General features: G+C 40.5%; 1 protein-coding gene across 1 annotated transcript in view; it reads right to left on the bottom strand.

Annotated features, from left to right (window-relative positions):
• Positions 1–509: 509 nt before the first annotated feature.
• GLUD1 (glutamate dehydrogenase 1) overlaps positions 510–24264 on the bottom strand; it is a 52161-nt gene continuing 28406 nt past the window's right edge. Inside the window, exons 5-13 of the mRNA XM_048859259.2 lie at positions 21938–22032; positions 15553–15732; positions 11654–11791; positions 7212–7349; positions 6989–7069; positions 5770–5893; positions 4233–4324; positions 2631–2693; positions 510–1946 (exon numbers count right to left, since the gene is read on the bottom strand). Coding sequence (XP_048715216.1) covers positions 1827–1946; positions 2631–2693; positions 4233–4324; positions 5770–5893; positions 6989–7069; positions 7212–7349; positions 11654–11791; positions 15553–15732; positions 21938–22032 — 1031 coding nt within the window. The 3' untranslated portion in view covers positions 510–1826. The remainder of the gene's footprint in view (positions 1947–2630; positions 2694–4232; positions 4325–5769; positions 5894–6988; positions 7070–7211; positions 7350–11653; positions 11792–15552; positions 15733–21937; positions 22033–24264) is intronic.

The following is a 24264-nucleotide window of genomic DNA, read 5'->3' as shown; positions in this document are numbered from 1 at the left end:
ATAAATAAATAAATGTTCTGAGCACTTCTTCAACAATCCAGTATCAATAAGCTATGCTGGCATGTGCATTATTTAGCTACTACTGCACTTCTTGGACAGCTGAAAACTCTATTCTGGCTTTCGGCCTCACCACACATGAAGGGGTAAGACACTAAGTGCCTCACCATGTTGTAGTTTATTGCTTCATATTTCTTCTATGAAGAAGGAGAATGCTAATTTCTTCTCAGAACTCTAGAAGACATGGAAAACAAAAGGCTGAGATGATTAACAAAGTTTCAAAAGTTATGTTGGGTAAATAAGTAATTTGTTTGGGGGTGGAGGTGAGGAAAGGTATAAAAATATTTTTATTTGTCCTGGGAATCAGAATGACTAGGGACTTACCACTAGTGATGAGTTGAATAAATGTGGAATTGTGTGACATTTCAGAGATTTCACTGTTTAGCAACCGCTACACAACAAAACTATTACCATGTAAAGTGATTGTTGAAAACAGTAATACACCAGTATAGTAGGTTTGGAAAGGTCAACTTTTTAATAACTGCTTTTCTCACCCTGTTATGTCACGCAGTTACAAAGTACTTAGAAAAAACATGAGTTCCGCAGAGGGATTAGGTTTGGTTGTTTTTTAAAAAAATTCTTATTCATTACATAAATAACATCTGGCACTTCAATGGGACTCCACTGGACTAAGGCCTTGACAAAAACTCAAAAAGCTATGTTTGATCTAATACTATATCAAGGTCCGTTTTGTTACAATTGAATATGTTCAGAATATGCAAGCTTTCCCAATAAAGAAAAAAAAATAGAAAGTCAATGTGTGTTAAGACATTGCATAAGGTCTACAGCAGCAGTCTAGCTCCTTTGTAGTTAGCCCAACAGTTTCAGGGTTAGACTCCACTTCTAATTGTTCATTGAGGCAACTTAATGTTCAGAAAAAAGCCTCTAGAAATAAGATGACTGAAAAGAATTAACGTTAAAAAAAGTTAGGGTTTGCTGGACTACATATATATATGATTATACACATCAACTTCAGATAATCTTAAAAAGCCTATAATTGAGTGGTTATGTAGAGCGACTTGATTAAAACATAACCAGATATATGTTTGCTGGATATTTGTACACAATGATACTGTTTCACCTTATAAAAATTCTAGCTCCTGTCACCTCTCTAATGTATCTCATAATGCTTGAGTCAAGTTCAGGTTCAATTAGTGATTAAAGGCAGTCCTATAGGAGACACAGTTTATAAAAGAGAAAAAACATTGCCTAAAAAAACCCCAGGCCTGGAGTTCTGCAACAAGTAGAAGTTAGAGAGTTCTATCAAAGTTACTCCCTGCAGGAGGCCCATTCTGCCTTGGACAATGCCACAGCATTGATCATACAAGGCCTTACTGAAAGTGCCAAAGCCAAAATTACATCATTAAACAAAAGTGCATGAAGTAATAGGATGAACTAACTGCTCATCTAGTACAGTATGTTATGAAATTTGATAGGTTGCCCACGTAACATGACTGTTTATCCATTCAAGAAGTGTACCTTTTTATTTTAAAGGTGAAATACCCAGAATGGCCCCCACAAGTGCAGATGAACTGGTTATCTTTAGATACATATTTGTATTCAATACCTAATCCATGGATTTTTCTTTATTATTTTTAAAAAATATATATATATATTTGGACTGTAACTAATTCAGAATAGTACCCACTATAATGTCAGAGGAAAGAGGAATTTTGTGGTTACATATAAACTTGCGATAAGCTTCCCAAGAAGAGGGTACACAATGGCAGGAAAAGTAAGGGTATCAATAAGGATAGGTAATGACCCGTTTATGTAAAGGTCAAACCAGCCTCATTGTACACCTTGAAGACTTTCTCAATTGCATTGACGTAGGCAGCTGTTCTCAGGTCCAGACCCAGGTTGTACTTCATGGCAGTGCGCATGATTTGCTGAAGAGAAATGAAAGAAGGAAGTTTTTTATGATTGCTTGAAAAGCCTTTCCATGTACACTGTTTTCAAGGAATTTCAGAGAGGGGCTAAGGCTCAGTACAGAGGGATCCTAGTATTCAGATTACAGCCCAGCATCCATAAGGCTTAAGTCTTTCCTAGATTTCCATGGTGCCACTTCTAATCATCAAAGACTCTATCCCCTCCATGTTTGTAAAATCTTCACAAAAGCCATGGAGTATCCAGTGGACTTCATGCCCCCTTCTGCAGTATTTTCCATTGGAGGGACAGTATGGTCTACATATATGTGGTGATATTAAATATAGCTTTGAAAATATTTTTGCCCCAAGAGATTTCTATAACATAAAAAGATAAATGATGGGGCTCTCCAATGGGTAAACTTTTTATCAAAAAATATGCTTGCTAAATCCACACAAGTTGACTTTAACTTTGTTTTCAGTTTCTGGATGGCCTACAACATCCAATTAAAGGTATCCACACAAACATCTATTCAAAGGAGCGTTATATGTGCAGTGACTACTACTATTGTCAATAGCCGTCTTCTATTTTAAGTGCAAGGAAATAGTGCTGTCCATTGATATCACTACATGCTGACTTAGTTTGCTTTTGTGACGGTTATGTTTATGTCCCCTTGCTACAACTCTGCATGTTAATGCAATACTTACTCTGGCGGAACGCTCCATGGTGTAAGCCAATCCAGAGTGGACGATGTCTTTCTCAGATGCACCCTGAAAGGGAATGAATGCAATCCGGGTTCAATAGGACATGAATAAATATGCAATATTATTGACTCTCTCTTAGTACATCAGACTAACACGCTGGGTTCCGATAATTAGTCAGCCTGCTTTCACGGTAGATTTCTCCAAATTTTTAATATATTTTTTTAATACCTGGTGAAAGGAGACTAATATGTGAACACTGCTAATTCAGTGGGTGATCTTACAGACAGTAAGCCCTAGCATATGGTATGTGAAATGTTTAGAGGTTCAATAAAAAGGGAAGATAGACTCTAGATATCAAGCCCGCAGCGAATAAAATGCCCAGTAGTGGCACTCTGACTTTAATGTTTCTACAGAGAACTACAATTTCTTACTTTTACATTTATAAATTCAATGAAGATATATTCTGGAATAAGGAAGATTCTTTTTACAAAACACTTCTAGGATAAAATGTTGCTCTACTGAATGAGTTGGTCAGGACTTATGCAAGAATGAACAAGCTATTTGGTCCCGGTTTCTCAATACATTTCTTATGCAGAATACAGGAATACTTAAAAAATCCTGAAGTGAGATGACTAACACAAACCTCAATCTTCAATATTTTTATTCCTAGGGCAGCCACAAGACTGGTAAATTAGGACTGGATATCCTTCTAAGAGAATTTCTGTTTGAGATACAGCATATATGATCTTGACGCAACAGTTACAGTCTGAAGATCTACGGCCTGTGTTGTGAAAGTGTTCAGAACACATCACCCCACTGGTCCCTTCCGGCCTTAAACTCTACGAAATCAGTGTACTAGGCTTCTGACTCAGTCTAACATGTGACCTTTCATGAATATTTAGCTCACTATTGAGAAACTCTCTGCCTCTGAAGTACCTATTTGCAATTCCTCTTCCTTTCAAAATGATATAAAACAGTAACATATTAATTGTCTATTGCCCCCCCTCAAAAATCTTTTAACTATATTTTCATATAGTTATGTATGTGTACGAAAGGAAGAGTGTTTTTTTAGAATACTGGAGTTGGTGATCACTTCATATAAACAAGCAACAATTCTGAGTAACGTTTTTGGAACATATCATCTGAAGAATAAGAGGTAGGCACATGAGAAACATGTTCAGTAAATCAACCTATGTATATAGTGTTACTGTAGAAGAGACTAAATACAGTTTAGATTTTGTAACTCTGCAAAAGGAGGCAGGTTTTTGCACTCTAAACAGTGAGTGGTATTACAAAGCAACCGTCTGATTAACAATGTAAGACCAAATGACTTGTATGTACACACTAAATTTCAGCTTTAGAAGAACTTTAGAGCTAAAAATGTTCTGTGGAGTCAGGTGCAAGATACCAACTGGACATAGCTAGCCTGCTTGCCATACTACTGGGCATTTCAGATCATCCTATTCGATCATGTAACTAACCACACATTAATGCCTTATGGCAAAAACATATGCCCAACAGAAAAATAATGGATTTTATTTACAATTATAATACCAGAATACAACTGGAGTAACAAAGATTAAAAGCATCACAGCAGCTACTTACTGATATCCTATCCTGGAATTCTGCTGTAGGCACAACTGGAATAGTTCCACCATGTTTCCCAAACTTTCTTTCCAAGCTTTCCTGGACAGACACTGGAAGGGGAAGGAAAACAAGGCAAGTTACATTTCAGCAGCAAGAGAATAACTTTCCAGTGAGAGTATTTTTAAAGAGTTTCAGCACTCATTACTTCAACCAGTAGCATAAACTGAGCTGTGCTAGGTAACCTTTTAAAGAACTGCAACAAAATTTGAGTCCGATTACTTTGATATACAAAGGCTTCAAATTAGAAACCTCAAGGTCCCAAGTACTCTCTTTGCTGCAAGACAATTTGGAAGACTGGGATGGCTAAGTAGAGATGGAGGTGGAAGAGGTGCAGCCTAAACTCAACCAGCTAATAGGTCACCATCTCAGTCCTCTATAAATGACCGCCTGAAGAGTATAGACCAATACTTCTAATGTAGAAACTTCAGGCATGGAGTTTCAGAGAGTAAAGTGAACAACCATTTCTCCTTTTTAGCTTATATTTAAGAAGGACAGCACTAACTAACAATAAAGCTTAAGAAGTTTTAAAAGCTTTCTAAGTTCCAAAGGAATTTAAAATGTCTGCACATAAGACACTATCTCTTATGCAAGTTTTTGCATTTATATTGGTTTTTGCATTTATATAACCTAACCATGTTTCAGATAAATGCAATTTTAAGGCATTGTTCTAAATGCTAGGAAGGACCCTCTACTACTTGAGCAATGCCAGAGCAGATGGGGTACATTATGTGAAGAGGCTATGTTTAAAAAAGATTCCTTATCTAAATTTTGTCGACTCCATTAAGTTCTGAGAAACTAAGGCATTTGTTACTGCTATTTCGTTTTGCGATGAAGTGTTATTTAAACCTGGTGACAAGTCTTACAGTTCTTCTACTCCATGAAGCTTATTTTTTTCATAAAATCAGCATTCTGGTCAGGAAATGGGAAGCCCAAACAATGGCCTCCAAGTCAGGAGCCAAGAGGGCCAGAAGCCACATTTCAAGAATAGCCATATCAATTACACTATTGCACTTCACAGAAATCCTACTGTGCTGTATATCTGCTCAGTGTCATAATGCAGGGATCTTCAAAGCTGTAATTTGTTGATTATATTGCCAAATACACAGTTGAAGGTTTTTGGATTTTGTTTTTACACTGAAGAGAGCTAATATTTTCTTTCATAAGGGATTTGAATTAGTATTTGTAAGGCATTTTGACAATATCAAAAGCTAAGTATCACTTCATGAAGACACTGTTAGTTTTCTACAATGTTTTCCTACGTATTACTCAATACATTAGTTAATCTTCACACTAGGTATATTTGTAAGCTTTCCCACATACACTAGGAGCAGATTTAAAGAGAAGTCAAATTTAGAACATCTCTGTATTTGATTTCTTCCATGTTTGGCATAGAAAGATGTCAAATGTAACCTTGGTTAACCACGTAGTTGGTTAGAGTTCCTTTCTAGTTCAATTTATTTGTTGAAGAGCGAATAAAAGTAGAAGTAAGGCTTACTCAACAAGTGGTAGTTTGAATCCCTTTCGTATTTAAAAGTCAAGCGGCCATAGCTGACGTGGTTCAGGTTTTTCAGCCACTCAAAATAAGACACAGTTACACCACCAGCATTTAAATAGAGATCCTGCATGGAAACAACAGAAAGCTTTCTGAATGATAAACCTATAAGACACGACAACTTAGTTGTATTTTTAGAAGCAAATTAAAATGCAAAAACATGAAAATCCTGTTTAAACATCACAGGCAGCACAGAGAATAATTCAATCATTAATTCCCCTCAGTAGAGCACTGAAGTGATCAGGATTACAAGTTTTATTAATTTAAAAATGTATGAATTTAAAAAGCCTCAAATACAACTACACACGATTAACTGTTATTTTCCCCTCTCTCCAGTTTTTGGCAAGAAAATAAAAAAGCATGCATTAGAGTAGCCAAATGAGCAAGATTTAAAATAAATCACTTGGCAGCAACATCACTTTCTTTAGAGATAGCATTCCCCTTCCCCAAAACGGACCTTGCTGTCCTAGATAAGGTTTCTTTCAAGTAATCAGTGCAGCATGCAACCTTTTGTTATGGCTATACATTCCAGATTCATCTGTAGCACAAAGCTCTATCAAAACACCCATGTTCAGGTTTATTTCTAGAGCGCAGAAGACAATGGCCAAACTTTTCCCTACTTGGCTGCCTAACTTTAGGTATCCAGATAGGCAGCTCTGAGTTTCAAAAACCCTCCCACTGACTTCAATAAAAGTTAGACATCCAAGTATGAAAAATTCAGCCACTGCATTTAGACTCTCCCTCCCTACTCCACTCACTGGACTGGGCAGTTAACGAAGTGTCAATTCCCAGAAAGGAAAACCAAGGTTTTAGGGATTTGTGTCAGTCTTTGATAGGAATAACTGTAAATTGTTTTTCTTTTGAAAATGTCGCTCCCATGCAATAGATGAATTTAAGTAAGTGAACATGGCTGCAATGAGAGATCTGGGATTTGAGGATAGTTACCTCACAAGTCTTGAGTGAAGTTAGAACACCAATTTTCAAGGTGAGAGGCACAGAAGGGAGGGCATTGTAGGAATGGTTTTCATAGGAAAATTATTCTGAACACGTAAGTGATTCTTAAAGAATATTAATTCTAAGGTTGATCCTGTGATCAGGAGAAAGAATGCATTTGCAGACAGACCCAGTCTACTTTCCATTAGTGTTGGCAAAATAATCTTACAGGAATGACCATGATATTCCGCTCCAAAAAGATTTTATCGGCCTCTGGGGTTGTAGGTCCATTGGCACCTTCAGCAATAATCTAGGGAAAGAACCATGACACAATAATTATTGACACACAGAGGCATATATTTATATTCACACCAATAGCTGGAGTAAATATGGAGAAAGACATTTGCCATACTGTTTCTTGTTTTAATATTTAGTTTAACTCTTCTTCTTACTTTTGCTTTGACCTTGTGAGCATTGGATTTAGTCAACTGTTTCTCACTGGCAGCAGGGATGAGAATGTCACAGTCTGATTCCAAGATGTTGCCATCATATGGTTGTGCCTTGGGGAAGCCGACAATTGTCCCATGTTGCTGTTTGAGGGGAAGAGAAGTGTGACTATCGGTTATTTGCAGTATCACTATTGCACAACATAATGTTCACTTAACTCTTTTATATTAAAATGGGAAAGACCATTGCTTTGACAGCCATGCATCCTTCTTTGAAGAATGTCTTTGCATGTGTCTGTACAACACTTTCCACAGCATGTCTACTGCACTATGTTTTTAAAACTAACACAAATGCCCTCCTTCCCCTCCTACAGCTACTACTACCGCAAGTACCATAAAAAAATCCAAATACCATCAAATTTTCAATTAAACCTTAAATACTTCTAAACAGACACTGTACAATTCTATTAGGTTTGTATAAGCACTTTACTCCATTCGAGACAGGTGAAACACTTCATTTACTTGCACTTTAGAGAAACAGAATGTAAGTTTACCATACTAGAAGAGTGAGAAAAAAGGGGTCTGCTTCCTTGCTTGTTCCCCAATCTTGAATTAAAAACAATGTCAATTCAAACACCTACTAATCCATCTCAGTAAGTAAAAGAGATAGAAGGAACAGCATGTTCAAAAAGACAGTATAAAATGTGATTGCCATTCCTATTTACATGGGCAGCCAAGGATCATCCCACTAAGGCTGTTGGATAGAAAGTTGAGACTTAATACAGTTCACATTAAAATTAAATCCAGATCAGCCAGTGTTAATTAATTTAAATGCCTGAAATACATTCATATTGGTTAGATTCTACAATCTGTTTACAGTGCATCTGTGGGATAAGAATGAAAATTAAGAGTATGCTCACCCTAACCTCAAAAATACACTAAAAACAGAGGTGAATCTCATGCAGCATCCATGGAAGATCCTTACATATATTTTCAAAATATCAGTCTAGATCAGGGGTCGGCAACCTTTCAGAAGTGGTGTGCCAAGTCTTCATTTATTCACTCTAATTTAAAGGTTTCACGTGCTGGTAATACATTTTAATGTTTTTAGAAGGTCTCTAAGTCTATATATTATATAACTAAACTACTGTTGTATGTAAAGTAAACAAGGTTTTTAAAATGTTTAAGAAGCTTCATTTAAAATTAAATTAAAATGTAGATCTTATCAGTTTAGTGCAGTGGCTCTTAACCTGGGGTGCACGCACTCCCTGGGGGTACGAGACGCCCTTTCTGGGGGTGCGAGACATGCAAGATTTTTTTTAAGAAGGTAGATCATCAAAAACAAATTAAGCACAGGCACATAAGTACAACTACACCTCTACCCCGATATAACGTGAATTTGGATATAATGCAGTAAAGCAGCGCTCTGGGGAGCAGGGCTGCTTTACCACGTTATATCCGACTTCATGTTACTGCAAGTGGTTCCTCTGCGCCCGCCCTCCCCCACCCCCCCGAGCACGCTGCAGCTCCGCAGCAAGCCTGGGAGGGGGGAGAAGCGGAGCTGTGGCATGTTTGTGGGAAGCGGCGGAGCGGAGGTGAGCTGGGGCGGGGGGCGCCCACAGCAAGTAAGGGGGGGGCCATGCAGAGGAATCACTCCCTGCCCCAGCTCACCTCCGCTCCGCCTCTGCCTCCTTCACTGAGCGTGCTGCTGCCACTCTGCTTCTCCCCCCTCCCTCGCTTCCAGGCTTCCCGCGCCAAACAGCTGATTGGCGTGATAAGCGTGGAAGGGAGGGAGAAGCGGAGCAGTGGTGGTGCATTCTGGGGAGGAGGCAGAGGCGGAGCAGAGGTGAACTGGGGCGGGGAGCGGTTCCTTTCCCTACCCAGATATAACGCGGTCTCACCTATAAGACAGTAAGATTTTTTTGGTTCCCAAGGACCACGTTATATCGGTGTAGAGATAGATGTACTTTGTTTCATCAAATCTATGTATTTATTAATATTATACATTTTTTAACCATTACTGTAATATACTAAGTTTTTAAGCTAGTTGTAGTGTAATTTTTGATAAGGGCTAGGCCAGGAGCAGAGCCCTGGGCTGGCTGCAGGTACTCCAAGCCAGCAGGAGGGCTGAACAGGGCCGGAGGCCTCGACCCCGGTTAGCGGGGGGGCTGGGAAGCTGGAACCCCAGACCAGCAGCGATGTGAGCGGGGCCGGCGACTAGTATCCCAGGCCGGCAGCGGGCTGAGCTGGGTGATGGACAGAACCCCAGACCAGCAGTGACTCACCCGCTTCCGGTCTGGAGTTCTGCCTGCTCCTGCCAGCTGGGGTCCCGGCCGCCGGCCCCGCTCAGCCCACTGCCGGCCGGGAGTTCTGTTCATTCAGGCCATCAGCAGGCTCAGCGGGGCCAGCAGCCAGGACCCCGGCTGGCAGCAGCATGCCAGTAAAAATCGGCTCACGTGCCGCCTTTGGCACGCATGCCGCAGGTTGCCGACCCCTGGTCTAGATTTTAAGTATATCAGAACATCTACAAATAATCACTACTGCTGCAGTACACAAATTACTATTTTATATTAAGATAGAAAAGGCACTTTCATTTTAAGCACTACATCTCTTGTCTCTAATATACGCCTGGGGGAATTCTGCACCACTATGCACACCCAGAATTCATGCCCTCTGCAGATTTTTTTTCCTCCACAGAAAATAGATTCTGTCAGGGAGGTGCTGCAATTACAACTTTGCCCACCAGAGCCTGCTGTGGTGCTAGAAGAGAGGGAAGCGGGCTCAGGGCCAGAGCAGCCAGCTGCAGAGAGGGGGCAGTGGCTACCTTCCTCACAGTGCCCTGTCTGTGAGGCCAGGTGAAGAGACGCTCGATATTAAGGGGGTGGAGGGGGGGGGGGGGGGCGACAAAACGGGACACATTGGCTGCTTGGGAGGTCATAGATTGGGGCTCAGAAGGGCTAGTGGGAGGGATAAACTGGGGCGGGAGCACAGGAGCTAGCGGGAGGACACCAATGAGCCAGGTGCTGAATGGGAGTGGGGGTGCAGGGGGACAGGGGCAGCCGTGCCTGACTGAATGGGAGAGACTAGGGGTCAGCCAGGGTCTGCATGGGGGAGGCTCCACAACTCCCTAACAATCCCTCTTCCCCAACAAAAATACCTGTTCTATACTTCTCCCCACCACACCCAACACCTCTCCAGGTTCACTCCCAGTCTCCTTCCCAGCAATTACTTCCCTCTCCCTCAGCTCCTTCACTACCCCTCACTCCCACAAGCCTTTGTACTGCTTCTGAGGGGTGCAGAAAATACATTTCTGTATTATAGTTTGAATGAATTATTACTCAAAGTTCTGTATTAATATGCCTAGCAAGGAATCTATTTGTCAAAAAATATTTCCTGAATCTTTTTAGTCATCTGTATTGTTAGACATGCTTGCTGAAAGGTATTTTGAAATAAGCGACCAAAATAATTGAAATTGGCATATTTATATTGTGTAATTTTGGCAAATAAAATATGCTGACTTTTGCAGCATTTTAAAATATTGTGCAGAAATTTTTCTTTTTGGATGCAAAATTCCCCAAGAGTACTAATAAGACTAATCAAGAGCTCTTCCTGGGAGCACGATAAAAGCCTAAAGCAAATGGTTAAATGCTAAGGATCCTAGTCTATTAAAAAAAAAAAAAATGTAAGGAGTTTAGTTAAACATGAAGTAATATTTTACGCCTAAATGGACAGTGCCCCTTTAAATGTCTACTCAACATTGCTATATTTGGAAGCTAGCAAGTTAAAGCCACAATTTACAAGACCATATTCAATTTCCTCAAAATGAACTTCATCTCTTTTCTTGAGCATGGAAGTTGCTCAAAAAACTTCTATCTGTCCATATAACAGATGGCACAGAGGCTGCAGCTATGCAAGCTCGCCCGTAGTACTACACTAGGAAGTCTAAATGAGAAGTTCTCATCCTGTTCCAAACCAGGACCCTTTCCTTCCCACCTTCTGCAATCTAGCTGGGACACTGCTGCTATTTAGCAACATGGGGGGGAGGGGAGAGATTGTGACACCCCCCCCCCCACACACACACATTAAGAATTATCTAAACCAGGGTAATTTAGTCTGTTTGGATGCAATCCTTTGCCTTTTTGCAGAGACTCCGATCCGCAACTGTGCCTATCTGGGTGGCGATGGGCAATGTAGGGAAATGAACAGACTAGCACCACTCAGGCTATCAAAGCCATGAAACCAATTATTATTAATCAATTTGGTCTGCATTCAAGCTAGTGAAAATGATATACTAAAAACGCAGTTGCCAATCCTGAACATAGTCTGATGAGCAATTTATAGAGCACTGCTGATCATAATTTGCAAATATTCCGCACGATTAACACCAGCCTCTAGTCATCTCCAGTATTTTCAGAGTTTACACACGGAGCAATATGTAAGTCTCATACCAATTTGTAATCTTCTAGTTCTTTTGGGTCAATCCCATCAGGATTCCAGATATTACCATCAATCTCTCCAATACCAACACATTTAGCACCAAAACGATGAAGGTATCTCATAGAATGCAAGCCCACATTACCGAATCCCTGTAAATAAAAATGGGGAGAATAGAAGGAAGAGCAGTTAAATCATGTGAAATGAGCCCACAAGTCTTAAAACATTTGATCCTTATAAGCATATATCTGCTTTTCACCTTTTTGTGTCATATGTTGGCATGGATATGGGATGGGGACATATTTGTGTACACTAACCACATTGGCCTGATGTTCTAGAGAGAGAATTACTGTTATAATGTACTTTGCAAGATCAGTGACAGAACTTACACATCATTCCAATATTTTTCTTCTAAAAAGTAGCATGCAAGTTTCCACTGAGATTCATTCAAGCTGCATATACTTGCAAAGATGCTACCAGTTACGTGATATGAAGAAGGTATTTATTTTGTGAGAGAAAAACTAGCCAAGATGAAGCCCTCTCCTATTCCTAAATTCTGCTTTTCCATGTTTTTTTTTTTTTTGCTTCCAGTTCCTGAACTATGTAGCAGAGTGCTCGTGGTAATTTTGGGGATCATAAAATTTCAAAGACTAAAACTTCAGCTGAAATTTGTCATAAGTTTCTTTTAATTTTTACTGTATTAATGTACTTGTAAGTTTTCTGGAGGCTAGATGAACAGCTTTAAAGCTATTAATGTAGTCAATGTAATGTTTCATAACTCCATTTGCCTTAATCACATATTTTCTGAATGTGCACATAACTGAATGTTGTATAGAATTCTGTGGACTTTGAAATGACAATTCCAGAATTTGCTTTACACTTGTGTTCCTCTGGTCACTATAGATATGGGATGCCTGCAAAATTTAAAGCCTCTAAGAGTGGCTCAAGTTCATTTTATTTATTAAAATACAACTGAATATTTTCTCATGTTGACTCTTTAATGGAGCCCTGTTCTTCTGATAATCCATTTTATTGTCTCTAAAGCAGTCTTCCACAAAAACTAAAGGATATGATCTTCTACTCTGCACTTCAATAGTAGCCTCTATCCATACATCAGACTGCTTTACAAATGTAAATTAAACCTTAGCTCCCTGGGATGTTATGCTGGTTTCTATATTTTACAGGTACGGAAGCAGGGATTAAGTGGCTTGCCCACGGTCACCCAGGAAGCCTTTGGCAGAGCTGGAAAAAAGATTAACTACAGGGAAGAGTGAATATGAAACTCCTCAATTTATTGCTTTCAAAGTATTTTGCACAGTTCCCCTTTTACATTAGAAGCAAGCTTTGATACAAGAATTAAGTTCTATTTATGTATGGAGTTTATCTTCAGTGCTGTGTCCTCATTTTTTCTTGATTAGTCTTCAGCTGTTTTGCCAAGTTTTCAGTTTGCTTGTTCAGTTTTAGACTCTTATATTTAGGCGCTGCCAATATGTGAATTCCAAAGAGCGGGGATGTTGATGTGCTATTGTGTTTCTACATAGGCTACAGGATGTTTGTCTCAGGTCACTGGTTAACTGGCACAGGACAGTAGGTTGCAATTAGGTGATGTTGTGGATTCATTACTAAAAATGTAGCAATCAGTCCTCTGCCATTTCTAACACTAGCCACATTGATATGAGAACAGTTCCAAATAAAGCATTCTAGACCATCATCCAGATTCCGCATTTAATTTAATAGCTCACTAATTATGTATTTATCCAACCTGATAAACAGGACAAATTTCAAAAAACCCTTGAAGGATATAATTATGCATGTTAAGTAGTATTAGAAATCCATTTCTCAGTGTAGTCTCTTTCTTCTCACCCAATATTCATGTCCTAAAACATGTAGCAGCATAGTTTGAATTAAGGGTCTTTTGAGGTCTCACAAAAGCCAAAATAATTCAGAACTAAAATTGAAAATCTAGGTCATTATGTTGTCCTAAATACATCTCATTGTTTATCTCATAATACCACAGATCAGATCATATTCAAATTTTTCTGAGCTCTGCATTTTTTTCTTTAGGATCCAAAAATAAGGTAACTAAAGGGCTCGTGTTTCCATTATATGGAAGTAATTACAGAATATAATTTTGCAAAAAGTGCGGTTACATTACACATGAAATGTGTAATATCCCTTAGTTTAAAATCTCCAAGAACTTGGAAAAGATGTCTAGAGCTGTAAGAGTATGTCTCCATAGCAAAGAAAAACCTGCAGCTGGCCCGTGCCAACCGACTCGAGCTCATGGGGCTCAGGTTGTGAGGCACTATCATTGCCTTGTAGACTTCCAGGCTCAGGCTGGAGCCCTAGCTTTGGGAACCTCCTACCCTACAGTGTTTAGAGCCCAGGCTCCAGCCCAAGCCCAGAAGTCTACACAGCAACAGAATCATAGGAAGGGACCTCAAGAGGTCTTCTAGTCCAGTCCCCTACACTCAAGACAGGACTATGTCTTATCTAGACCATCCCTGACAAGTGTCCCTTTGCTCTTAAAAATCTCCATTGATGGAGATTTCACAACCACCCTGGGCAATTTATTCCAGTGCTTAACTACCCTGACAGTTAAAGTTTTCCTAATGTCCAACCTAAACCACCCTTGCTGCAATTTAAGCCCATTGTTTCTTGTACCATCCTCAGAGGTTAAAGAACAATTTTTCTCCCTCCTCCTTGTAACCTTTTTATACACTTGAAAACTTATGTCCCCTGAGTCTTCTCTTCTGCAGACTACACAAAGCCCAATTTTTTTCAATCTTCCCTCATAGGTCATATTTTCTAGACCTTTACTCATTTTTGTTGCTCTTCTCTGGATTTTCTCCAATTTATCCACACCTTTCCTGAACTGTGGTGCCCAGAAGTGGACATAATACTCCAGTTTAAGCCTAATCAGTATGGAGTAGAGCAGAATTACTTGTGTCTTACTTACAACACTCCTGCTAATACATCGCAGAATGATGTTTCCTTTTTTTTGCAGCAGCAGCGCTAGACAGTTGACACACATTTAGTTTGCGACCCTTTATGACCCCCAGATCCCTTTCCACAGTACTCCTTCCTAGGCAGTCATTTCCCATTTTGTAAGTGTGCAACTGATTGTTCCTTCCTAAGTGAAGTACTTTGCATTTATCGTTATTAAATTTCATCCTCGTTATTTCAGACCATTCCTCCAGTTTGTCCAGATCATTTTGAATTTTAATCCTATCCTCCAGAGCAATGGTTCTCAACCATGGGTACACGTGCCCCTGGGGATACGTAGAGGTCTTCCAGAGGGTACATCAACTCGTTTAGATATTTTCCTAGTTTTACAACAGGCTACATAAAAAGCACTGGCCAAGTCAGCACAAACTAAAATTTCATACAGGCAATAACTTGCTTATACTGCTCTACATGCTATACACTGAAATGTAAGTACAATATTTATGTTCCAGTTGATTTATTTTATAATTATATGGTAAAAATAAGAAAGTAAGCAATATTTCAGTAATATCATGCTGTGACACTTTTGTATTTTTATGTCTGATTTTGTAAGCAAGTAGTTTAAGTGAGGAGTAACTTGGGGGTACACAAGACCACTCCTGAGCTGGCGGGCATGGGCCAGCCATGAGTTTTCCTTTGCTGTATAGACATACTCAGTCTATGAATACAATGTTGTTCTTAGAAAATGGCTGGAGTTTTGGCTGTGTGCCTATGTATATAATTTTTTTTAAAATGCAAAATAAAGGATAACTCTTGTCTGGAAAGTGCTTCTGAAGTTTAAATTGATTGCAAGACTAATCTCTACAGTTATAAAACCTTACCAGGTCTACCATTTTAATAGTGATTTTAAAAGCAGCTACATTTCCAATTTTCTTCACCAAAACAATTGCATTGCTAGACAAATTACCTGGACTACGAATGTCTTATCCCCAAATCCTGGAGTCATTCCCAGAAGGCTCATATATGAAGCTTCATTGATGAAGTTTTCAATTCCATGGAAGAGACCACGACCAGTGGCAGAGATACGTCCGTGGATACCACCTTGGCTGATAGGTTTACCAGTGACACAAGCATGGGCATTAATATCCTGCAAGACAGTTTAGAATTCTATAAACTGCATCAATCTTTCCAAGAAAAGGATCAGTCAAACAACGGCTGAGGTATAATGTGTAGGTGAGCTTCAAACACATTAACAGATTTCTTTCCATGAAGTACTTACATTATAGCTTTTACTGACAGCAATAATGAAGATATGAACCACCTTTTTAAGCTTACCTCTCCAAACTCCCTTGCTCAGCTTACCATAAGCATCCTAGAAAAATTCTACCCTGCCATACAATGTAGTGTAATTACATAACCACAGTACTTGAGATACTGTGCAATTTTCCGAAGTGTTGTGATTTGCACAATTCAGCTCTATGCTTACATTAATTTACAGTGGTCTGTTTAGTGATGTTGTAAGGATGAAGGGCCCAGAGAGAAGCTGCCATCTGACTAGCCACAGAAAGGCAGTGAGCTGTATGACTACAATTGTGATAACCATCATTGTTCTTGACAAATTAATCCTTTAAAACAACATAAAAAGTTTAGACATATCTATGGGCAGTTTAAAGATGATTAAACAGTTTTAGCTGCAAACAGTCACAACAGGAAACATAAATATTATTATCTGAAAGCATGCAGTACAGGCATACTAACAACTTTAGAAGTGAGTACACACTGATCTGGCTGAGATGCTATCATAAGAAATTTACCCCCAAGTAACAGGTTTTACCCACACATGTTATGAACTTGTCTTTCCTACTGTCTGAAAAGAGGGGCCACAGTTGACCTCAAGACGATAGCCTACAGTGCAAAGTCATCTGGAAAAACAATAGATAGGTATCTTTTCCCACATGGAAAGGCACTCACATGCCACCAAACCCCCATTTTTTACACAGTCTCAAACGAAATAAACCTTCTACCTAGTTGCCTTACATGTGCTCGATACCCAAAGTAAACCCTACTCCTTAAAACTCTGACAAAGATTAACGTATAGGAGTCTCATTATCCTTCATTTTCCAACAGTGAGGTCCATCTTATTAAAAACTTTATTCCAAAATCTAAATTTAAAGTGTTTCCTTCAGAAAGTATTCAGAGTAGCAGCCATGTTAGTCTGTATCCGCAAAAAGAAAAGGAGTACTGCTCCCTCTGGTGGTAAGTCAGCTGTAACCACTTACCAGGGGTACAACCATCTTGGCCAATCCACAAAGTATTACCAAGTTTCCAATCAGTTACATTTAAAAAAAAATCTAAACAGAAATGAGTAGCCTATAAGCACATAGCTGATGAACACAGCTTCTTTCCACAATTCCCTCCATCAGAGAGGCCAATGCCTTAGAAAATACAAGGGAATGGGGAAAGAAAGCAAAGAGTTGTACTAGTGCACTAATGTGAATTTCAGAGCTGAGAAGTTTAGTCATATTTCTTCATTCAGTGATCAAGAAACTTACTGTGGGTTTTCCGGACAACTTAATATGGTACCCATTAAAGACGTAATTGGTCTGGCAGGAAAGGGCCACTATTCTTAAAGTCATCCACATTCAGATAGCAATGTTGTATATGCCTCTGAGCCCATCTGTAGCATGGCTGAGAACTTGGATGATGAAGACGTTGAACAGTACAGGGGCAAGGACACAGCCTTGTTTGACTCCATTTGAAATGGGAAAGGAGTCAGTGAGATCTCCATTAAAAAGTACTGACCTTGCATCCCCTCATGAAATAAACAAATGATCTTTACCAGTTTTGGTGGGCAACCAAGTTTGCTGAGGATCATCCATAATCCTTCTCTATTGACTGTATCAAATGCTTTTGTCAGATCGATGAAAACACTGAACAGATTCATGTTTTGTTTGATACATTTTTCTTGTATTTGCCGGATACTGAAAATCATGTCTATGGTGCTACGACCAGGTCTGAATCTACACTGAGTCTCAGGTCTGGTCTACACTACGGGATTAGGTCAAATTTAGCCGCATTAGGTCAATTTTAAAATGAATGCATCCACACAACCAACCCCGTTCCATCGACTTAAAGGGCTCTTAAAATCGACTTCTGTACTCCTTCCCAGCTATAAAATCGACCTTGCTGGGTCGAATTTGGGGTAGTACGGACACAAATAGATGGTATTGGCCTCTGGGAACTATCCCAGAGTGCTCCATTGTGACCGCTCTGGACAGCGCTTTGAACTCTGACGCACTAGCCAGATACACAGGAAAAGCCCCAGGAACTTTTGAATTTCATTTCCCGTTTGGTCAGCATGGCGAACTCAGCAGCACAGGTGACCATGCAGCCCCCCAGAATTGCAAACGAGCTCCAGCACGGACTGAAAGGGAGACACTGGATCTGACTGCTGTATGGGGAAAAGCATCTGTGCAGACAGAACTCTGATCAAAAAGAAGAAATGTAAATATATTTGCCAAAATCTCACAGGGTATGTTGGAGAGAGGCTACAATAGGGACACACAGCAGTGCCACATGAAAGTTAAGGAGCTGAGGCAAGCCTACCAAAAGAAAAAGGAGGCAAACAGTCGCTCCGGATCACAGCCCCATACATACCCCGCTTCTATGATCAGCTGCATGCCATTCTAGGAGGGGACACTACCACTTCCCCACCACTGTCTGTGGACACCTGCAAGGGGGAAGTCTCACGCAACAGGGAGGAGGATTTTGTGGATGAGGAGGAAGAGGAGGAGGAGGAGAACGCACAGCAGGCAAGCAGTGAATCTGGGCATCAAGCCACTCCACTCCAGAGGATGGCCCAAGCAACAGAAGGCTGTCATTCAAACAGTTTGATTTGTAGTATGGCTAAAATAAGCCATGTGGCCTTGTCCTTCCCTCCTCCCCCACCCCACCCGGGCTACCTTGTCAGTTATCTCCCTTTTTTTTTTTTAAATTAATAAAGAAAGAATGAACGGTTTCAAAACAATAGTTACTTCATTTCGAAGGAGGGAGCGTGGTTGGCTTACAGGGAATTAAAAATCAACAACGGGAGCGTGTTTGTATCAAGGACTAATACACACAACTGTCACACCGAAGCCTGGCCACTCACGAAACTGGTTTTCAAAGCCTCTCTGATGCGCAGTGCGCCTTGCGGTGCTCTTCTAATTGCCCTGGTGTCTTGCTGCTCAAAATCGGATGCCAGACGATTTGCCTCAACCTCCCACCCTACCATAAACGTCTCCCCCTTACTCTCACAGATATTATCGAGCACACAGCAAGCAGCAATAACAATGGGAATGTTGGTTGTGCTGAGGTCTGACCTAGTTAGCAAATAGCGCCAGCGAGCTTTTAAGTGTCCAAAGGCACATTCTACCACCATTCTGCACTTGCTCAGCCTATAGTTGAACTGCTCCTCACTACTGTCCAGGCTGCCTGTGTATGGCTTCATGAGCCTTGGGAGCAAGGGGTAGGCTAGGACCCAAGGATAATTATTAGCATTTCAACATCCCCAACGGTAATTTTCTGGTCTGGGAAGTAAGTCCCTTCTTGCACTTGCTCAAACAGCCCGGAGTTCCTAAAGATGTGAGCGTCATGCACCTTTCCCGGCCATCCCACGTTGATGTCAGTGAAACGTCCCTTGTGATCCACTAGTGCTTGCAGCACCATTGAGAAGTACCCCCTGCGGTTTATGTACTGGTTGGCAAGGTGCCAAGATAGGGATACGTGTTTTGTCTATCACCCCAGCACAGTTAGGGACACCCACTGCAGCAAAGCCATCCACTATGACCTGCACATTTCCCAGAGTCACTACCCTTGATAACAGAACGTCAATGATTGCATTAGCTACTTGGATCACAGCAGCCCCTACAGTAGATTTATCCACTCCAAATTGATTCCCGACTGACCGGTAGCAGGCAGGCATAGCAAGCTTCCACAGGGCTATCGCCACTCGCTTCTCAACTGCTAGGGCAGCTCTCATCTTGGTATTCCTGCGCTTCAGGGCGGGGGGAAAAGCAACTCACAGAGTTCAAGGGAAGTGGCCTTACGCATGCGCAAGTTTCGCAGCCACTGTGAATCGTCCCATACCTGCAACACTATGTGATCCCACCAGTCTGTGCTTGTTTGCAGGGCCCAGAATTGGCATTCTACTATATCAACCAGCCCCACTGCCACCATGATGTCCCAATTGCCACAGCCTGTGCTTTCAGGAACGTCTGTGTCCATGTCCTCATCAAAATCATCTTTGTGCTGGCGTCTCTTAGCCTGGTTCTGCATATACTCCAGCATAATGCGCGAGGTGTTTACAATGCTCACAAGAGCAGCGGTGAGCTGAGTGGGCTCCATGCTTGCCATGGTTTGGCGTCTGCAGGAGAGCAGAGTTGCAGTGGAAGCGGTGGACGACGACAGATGCCACGAGAATAGATATTTATACAGAACGATGAGAGGACCTGCGAGGTGGATTCATGGCACCAGGAGAGGAGTAGAGCAGAGCTGCAGCGGAAGCAGTGAAGGATGAGAACATGGAGAAATTTGCTATTGAGACTGAGTTCATTTACAAGAGCAGGAGAGCAGAGTTGCAGCAGAAGCAGTGGATGACTATGGTTAGCAGTGGACCTGCACCATCTGCTGACAGCAGCACCCAGAACACAACAGCAGCGGTGACAGTGAGCTGAGCGGGCTCCACTTGCCGTGGTATGGCATCTGCACAGAAAAAAGGCGCAAAACGATTGTCTGCCGTTGCTTTCACAGACGGAGGGGCGACTGACGACGAACCCAAAACCACCCGCGACAATGTTTTTTTCCCCTTCAGGCATTGGGAGCTTAACCCAGAATTCCAATGAGCGGCAGAAACTGTGGAATAGTTACCCACAGTGCACCACTCCGTAAAGTCGATGCTAGCCGTGGCAGTGAGGACGCATTCTGCCGACTTAATGCGCTTCGTGTGGACATACGCATTTGACTGTATAAAAACAATTTCTAAAAATCAACTTCTATAAAATCGACCTAATTTCGTAGTGTAGACTTACCCTCAAGTAGATTGGCTTCTGAGACAGATTAAATTGTTCAGGTTCAGGAGGACATGAGCAAAGATTTTTCCAGCGACAGATAACCATGTAATATTTCTCCTACTATCACAGGATATGTTGCTGCCTTTATTTTTAAATAAAGGAATAATTGTGGTATCTTTGAAGTCTTGTGGCATTTCTTCACTGTCCCAGATGTCAGTAAGGATCTTCTGGAGTGTTATCATCACTTTTGGACCAGCAGATTTATATATTTACCAACAGTAAAAAGCGTATCTTCCAACTTTAGTGACCAAAACTTAATGCAAAGTAGGTCTGAGTAAGAAGGTGCCATTGTTACATGCTTAGAACTAAATGTTTTAGTTATTGGTTTTTGCTTTCAACTTTAAATTCATCTTACTAAAGTTTGTCTGTGTACAGCTTACACCTCCGCAGAACCTGGCAAAACAAGTTGGGTTTATGGAGTGGGAAAAGGAAGCAGGAAAACTCTCAGTGCTGTAGAGTTTACTATTTTCCTGTGCAGTGGTTCAGCTCTTTTTAATAAATGTTTAGTTTTCCATTTAAGAATTACAAAGAAGATACTACAAGAACCTTCCATAAATGGACAGATAGTATTGAAAAGTATGGAGAAACTTCATTTTTACAGCACACAAGTCTTAGGTCCCTGCCTTGAGTTCTCAGCAGCACATAACGGACAGGTTGTTGGGTTATAATGAAATGTGTATTTTTGTATTTTAAGAATGTTTTACTGTGCTGGCGGTATACTATTTATAGTGTCTAGCTTTTAGTTTCCTTAAGGACTTCAATTTTGTAATTCACGACAGGGCAATATATTAGCACTATATTAACAAGTATGGTCAGAGTTACCAGGGGCTAATGACAGATCTCACTGAAAATTTGTTTGTGGGTCTTTATTTTTAAATACTGCTGTGAAAAGACGATGACATTGGACAAATGGTTTAATGCAGTTTGAATAGGACCATACTATTTGTTCCATTATATGCAACACACGAACACATATCAAATGATTGCTGAAGCAGCTTCTTTTTTTGAAAATGGTCATATCAACTGAACTTTTACATTGTGATGTCTGAAGAGGAGGTCTTCATGCTCTTTTTTCATATACATGACCTAAAACCCCACCATTGAAGTGCTATAGTTACATGCACAATTAAATAAAATTAGAGGACTAGTCAACAAGGCAATAAATCTCTGGCATAATGTTGGCTGGGTTTCTGCAAAGAGCAAGGAAGCTCTTCTACTTTGAAGCATTTGCTCAGAACTTACATAGTGTCCTATGGTATTGGCGTAGGTATCTGCAATCCAGGACATCTCCCGCTCACCTGTGCTCATATCAGGGGCAGGCACATCAATACCAGGCCCTATTAGCAAGAGTAAAAACAAGTCTCAAGGATTAAATACAAATATTTATCTTCAAATTCTCTCTCTCTCTCTGCTCCCCTTGGTGTGACAGCTGAGATTGGTTAAAATGACCTACTTTCATATTTAAACCTCAGTTATTCAAGGAAGAACAGACCATACTTTTAACAACTGTGGATTTTAGACACCATATCTTGTTTTAGTAACCTGGCAAAACCCCTTTAAGCTATCAAAATCATTAGCTATCTGGTCCACATTTTATTTAATCAAAAATGTAGTTAGTGTTAAGATAACACATCAAAAGCGTGTTTGTGCTTTTGCTTTATTTATCTAATATATTTCATGTGGACCATTGTAGAAAGGAAGGAGAGAAAAAGCTACACACATATACAACTTATACTTAGCATAACTACACTTGGTTTTAAATGTAAAAGCCGTATACTTGAGTTTCATTCTTCTTTACATCAACGTTCTCAGTTTGAGTAAATTTTCTTGCTTGCAAATATTTGCTATGCTGTTCTAGATATTGCAGTCTAGTTTATTGATAACAGTTTTTCCTCTGCTCATTTCTTATTCACTGTATCAGAGGTAACCTCTTAAGAATGGGAGAGGCAAGGTGTCTTTCATGAAGAACATTCCTGGAGGCATCTCCATGTAACCCCTACCAGTAATTACATGTACTCTTCTGGGTAACTGCTTACGGACTGTGCTAAGCCAAACTATTTGAAATAAACAAGGTCTAGATGTCCTTGGCAAGAATTTAAACAAATCAAGCCCCCTTTTAATTTTCCATAATTTCAAACAAATTACACAGAAGCTCATAAAAAAAAAATCAATGAAGACATTCTATCTAACCATTTCAGTTGACAATGCATCTTAGCTACCACTAAGTACAATACACAAATCATTTATCATTTTGATAAATATATTTGTATCGACACTGACAGACTCTCATGCATCCTAGAAAACAGATACTTCTGCCCATGTAGACAGCAATAAAATGGAAGATACATGAATATGCTTGTTGGGACAGCTATAGGGACTTTGTTTTCTTAAGAGGTCAGGAATGAAAGAAAAACCTTGCCTTATTCCTCTGCTGCTCCTATGAAACTAAGAGCTCTTTGCCTGCAAGTGTTTCAGCAAGTTCAACTAGGAACTCTTCAAGTAGATAGGCTTAGGTGTTCAAAGAGATTGAATGAAATGTATCACCTATAAATGTGCCACACAGGCTATGGGTTCATTTCATTGCCTGTGTTTCTTTTGAAACCATCTCTTGGTTGCTATGGGGTGGATCTTCTATTTCCTTCCTCTGATATCAGCCAAAAACCTTGATTTTGAGACTACAGGAAACAGGGTAGTAGTGAACAGTTCAATCTAAAAAGACCATACATAACCAACCATATTTCAAGTGTGACAAATTAAGTGTTCTGAGCTAACCATAAATTAAGCATAGTGCTACACTTATCACCTAAACTATTTTAAACTTTCATAGAAAATTTACTGCAACTTGAGAGTATGTAGGGAATTTAATTCTTTCTAAATGGGAATGTCATTACCTTAATATGTACACGGCAGAATTGGCATAAATCCTTTATTGCTAGGTACTCAGCAATTTGACATTAGCTGAAGCATGTTTGCATCACAGAGCCTACATCATACTAAAGATACCAAACACCTTCTTAAAAGCAGAAATCCAAATGATGTGCATCAATCTCACATTAGACCAGAAGGCGTTAATGAGAGCCTGTGAGCTTAATTTGCCTTACCCTGCTACACTCGCAGAAGATGTCAAGCATGGAGGGAGAAGTTAAAAGGGTTGGACCCAGCTCAGTTGGGGGCTGACCAGGAAGGAGAGCAGATGGCCGGCTGTCACTCAGTGAGAATTCTACAGCAAGAGAACTGATTTGGACTGTGGGCCAGCAGCACCTCCCTGAAGGTAGGCCTGTCACAGGGATCTCAAGACAGTTGGGAAGGTAAGTGGGAGCAAGTGAGTCCCCCCAGAATTCTCTATTCTGCGAAAGGGGCTGCAGGAAGACTCCTGCAAGGTCATGGACTGCCCTGTCAGGGAACCAGAGAGAACTTCTACAGCAGAACCAGGTGGGTGGTAGAAAGCACGAAGAAGCTCTGCAGTGAGCCTATGGAAGAGGCTTAGAGAAAGAGGCACTGATACACTGTGAACCCAGGAAGAGGCTATGGCAAAGACTCAAGACAGGTGCAGGGATACAGCAAGGGAT

Source organism: Caretta caretta, chromosome 7, assembly GCF_965140235.1.
Source record: "Caretta caretta isolate rCarCar2 chromosome 7, rCarCar1.hap1, whole genome shotgun sequence".
Lineage (NCBI taxonomy): Eukaryota > Metazoa > Chordata > Testudines > Cheloniidae > Caretta > Caretta caretta.
Note: the sequence above shows the minus strand (reverse complement) of the source record. Positions and strands in the feature narration are given on the sequence as shown.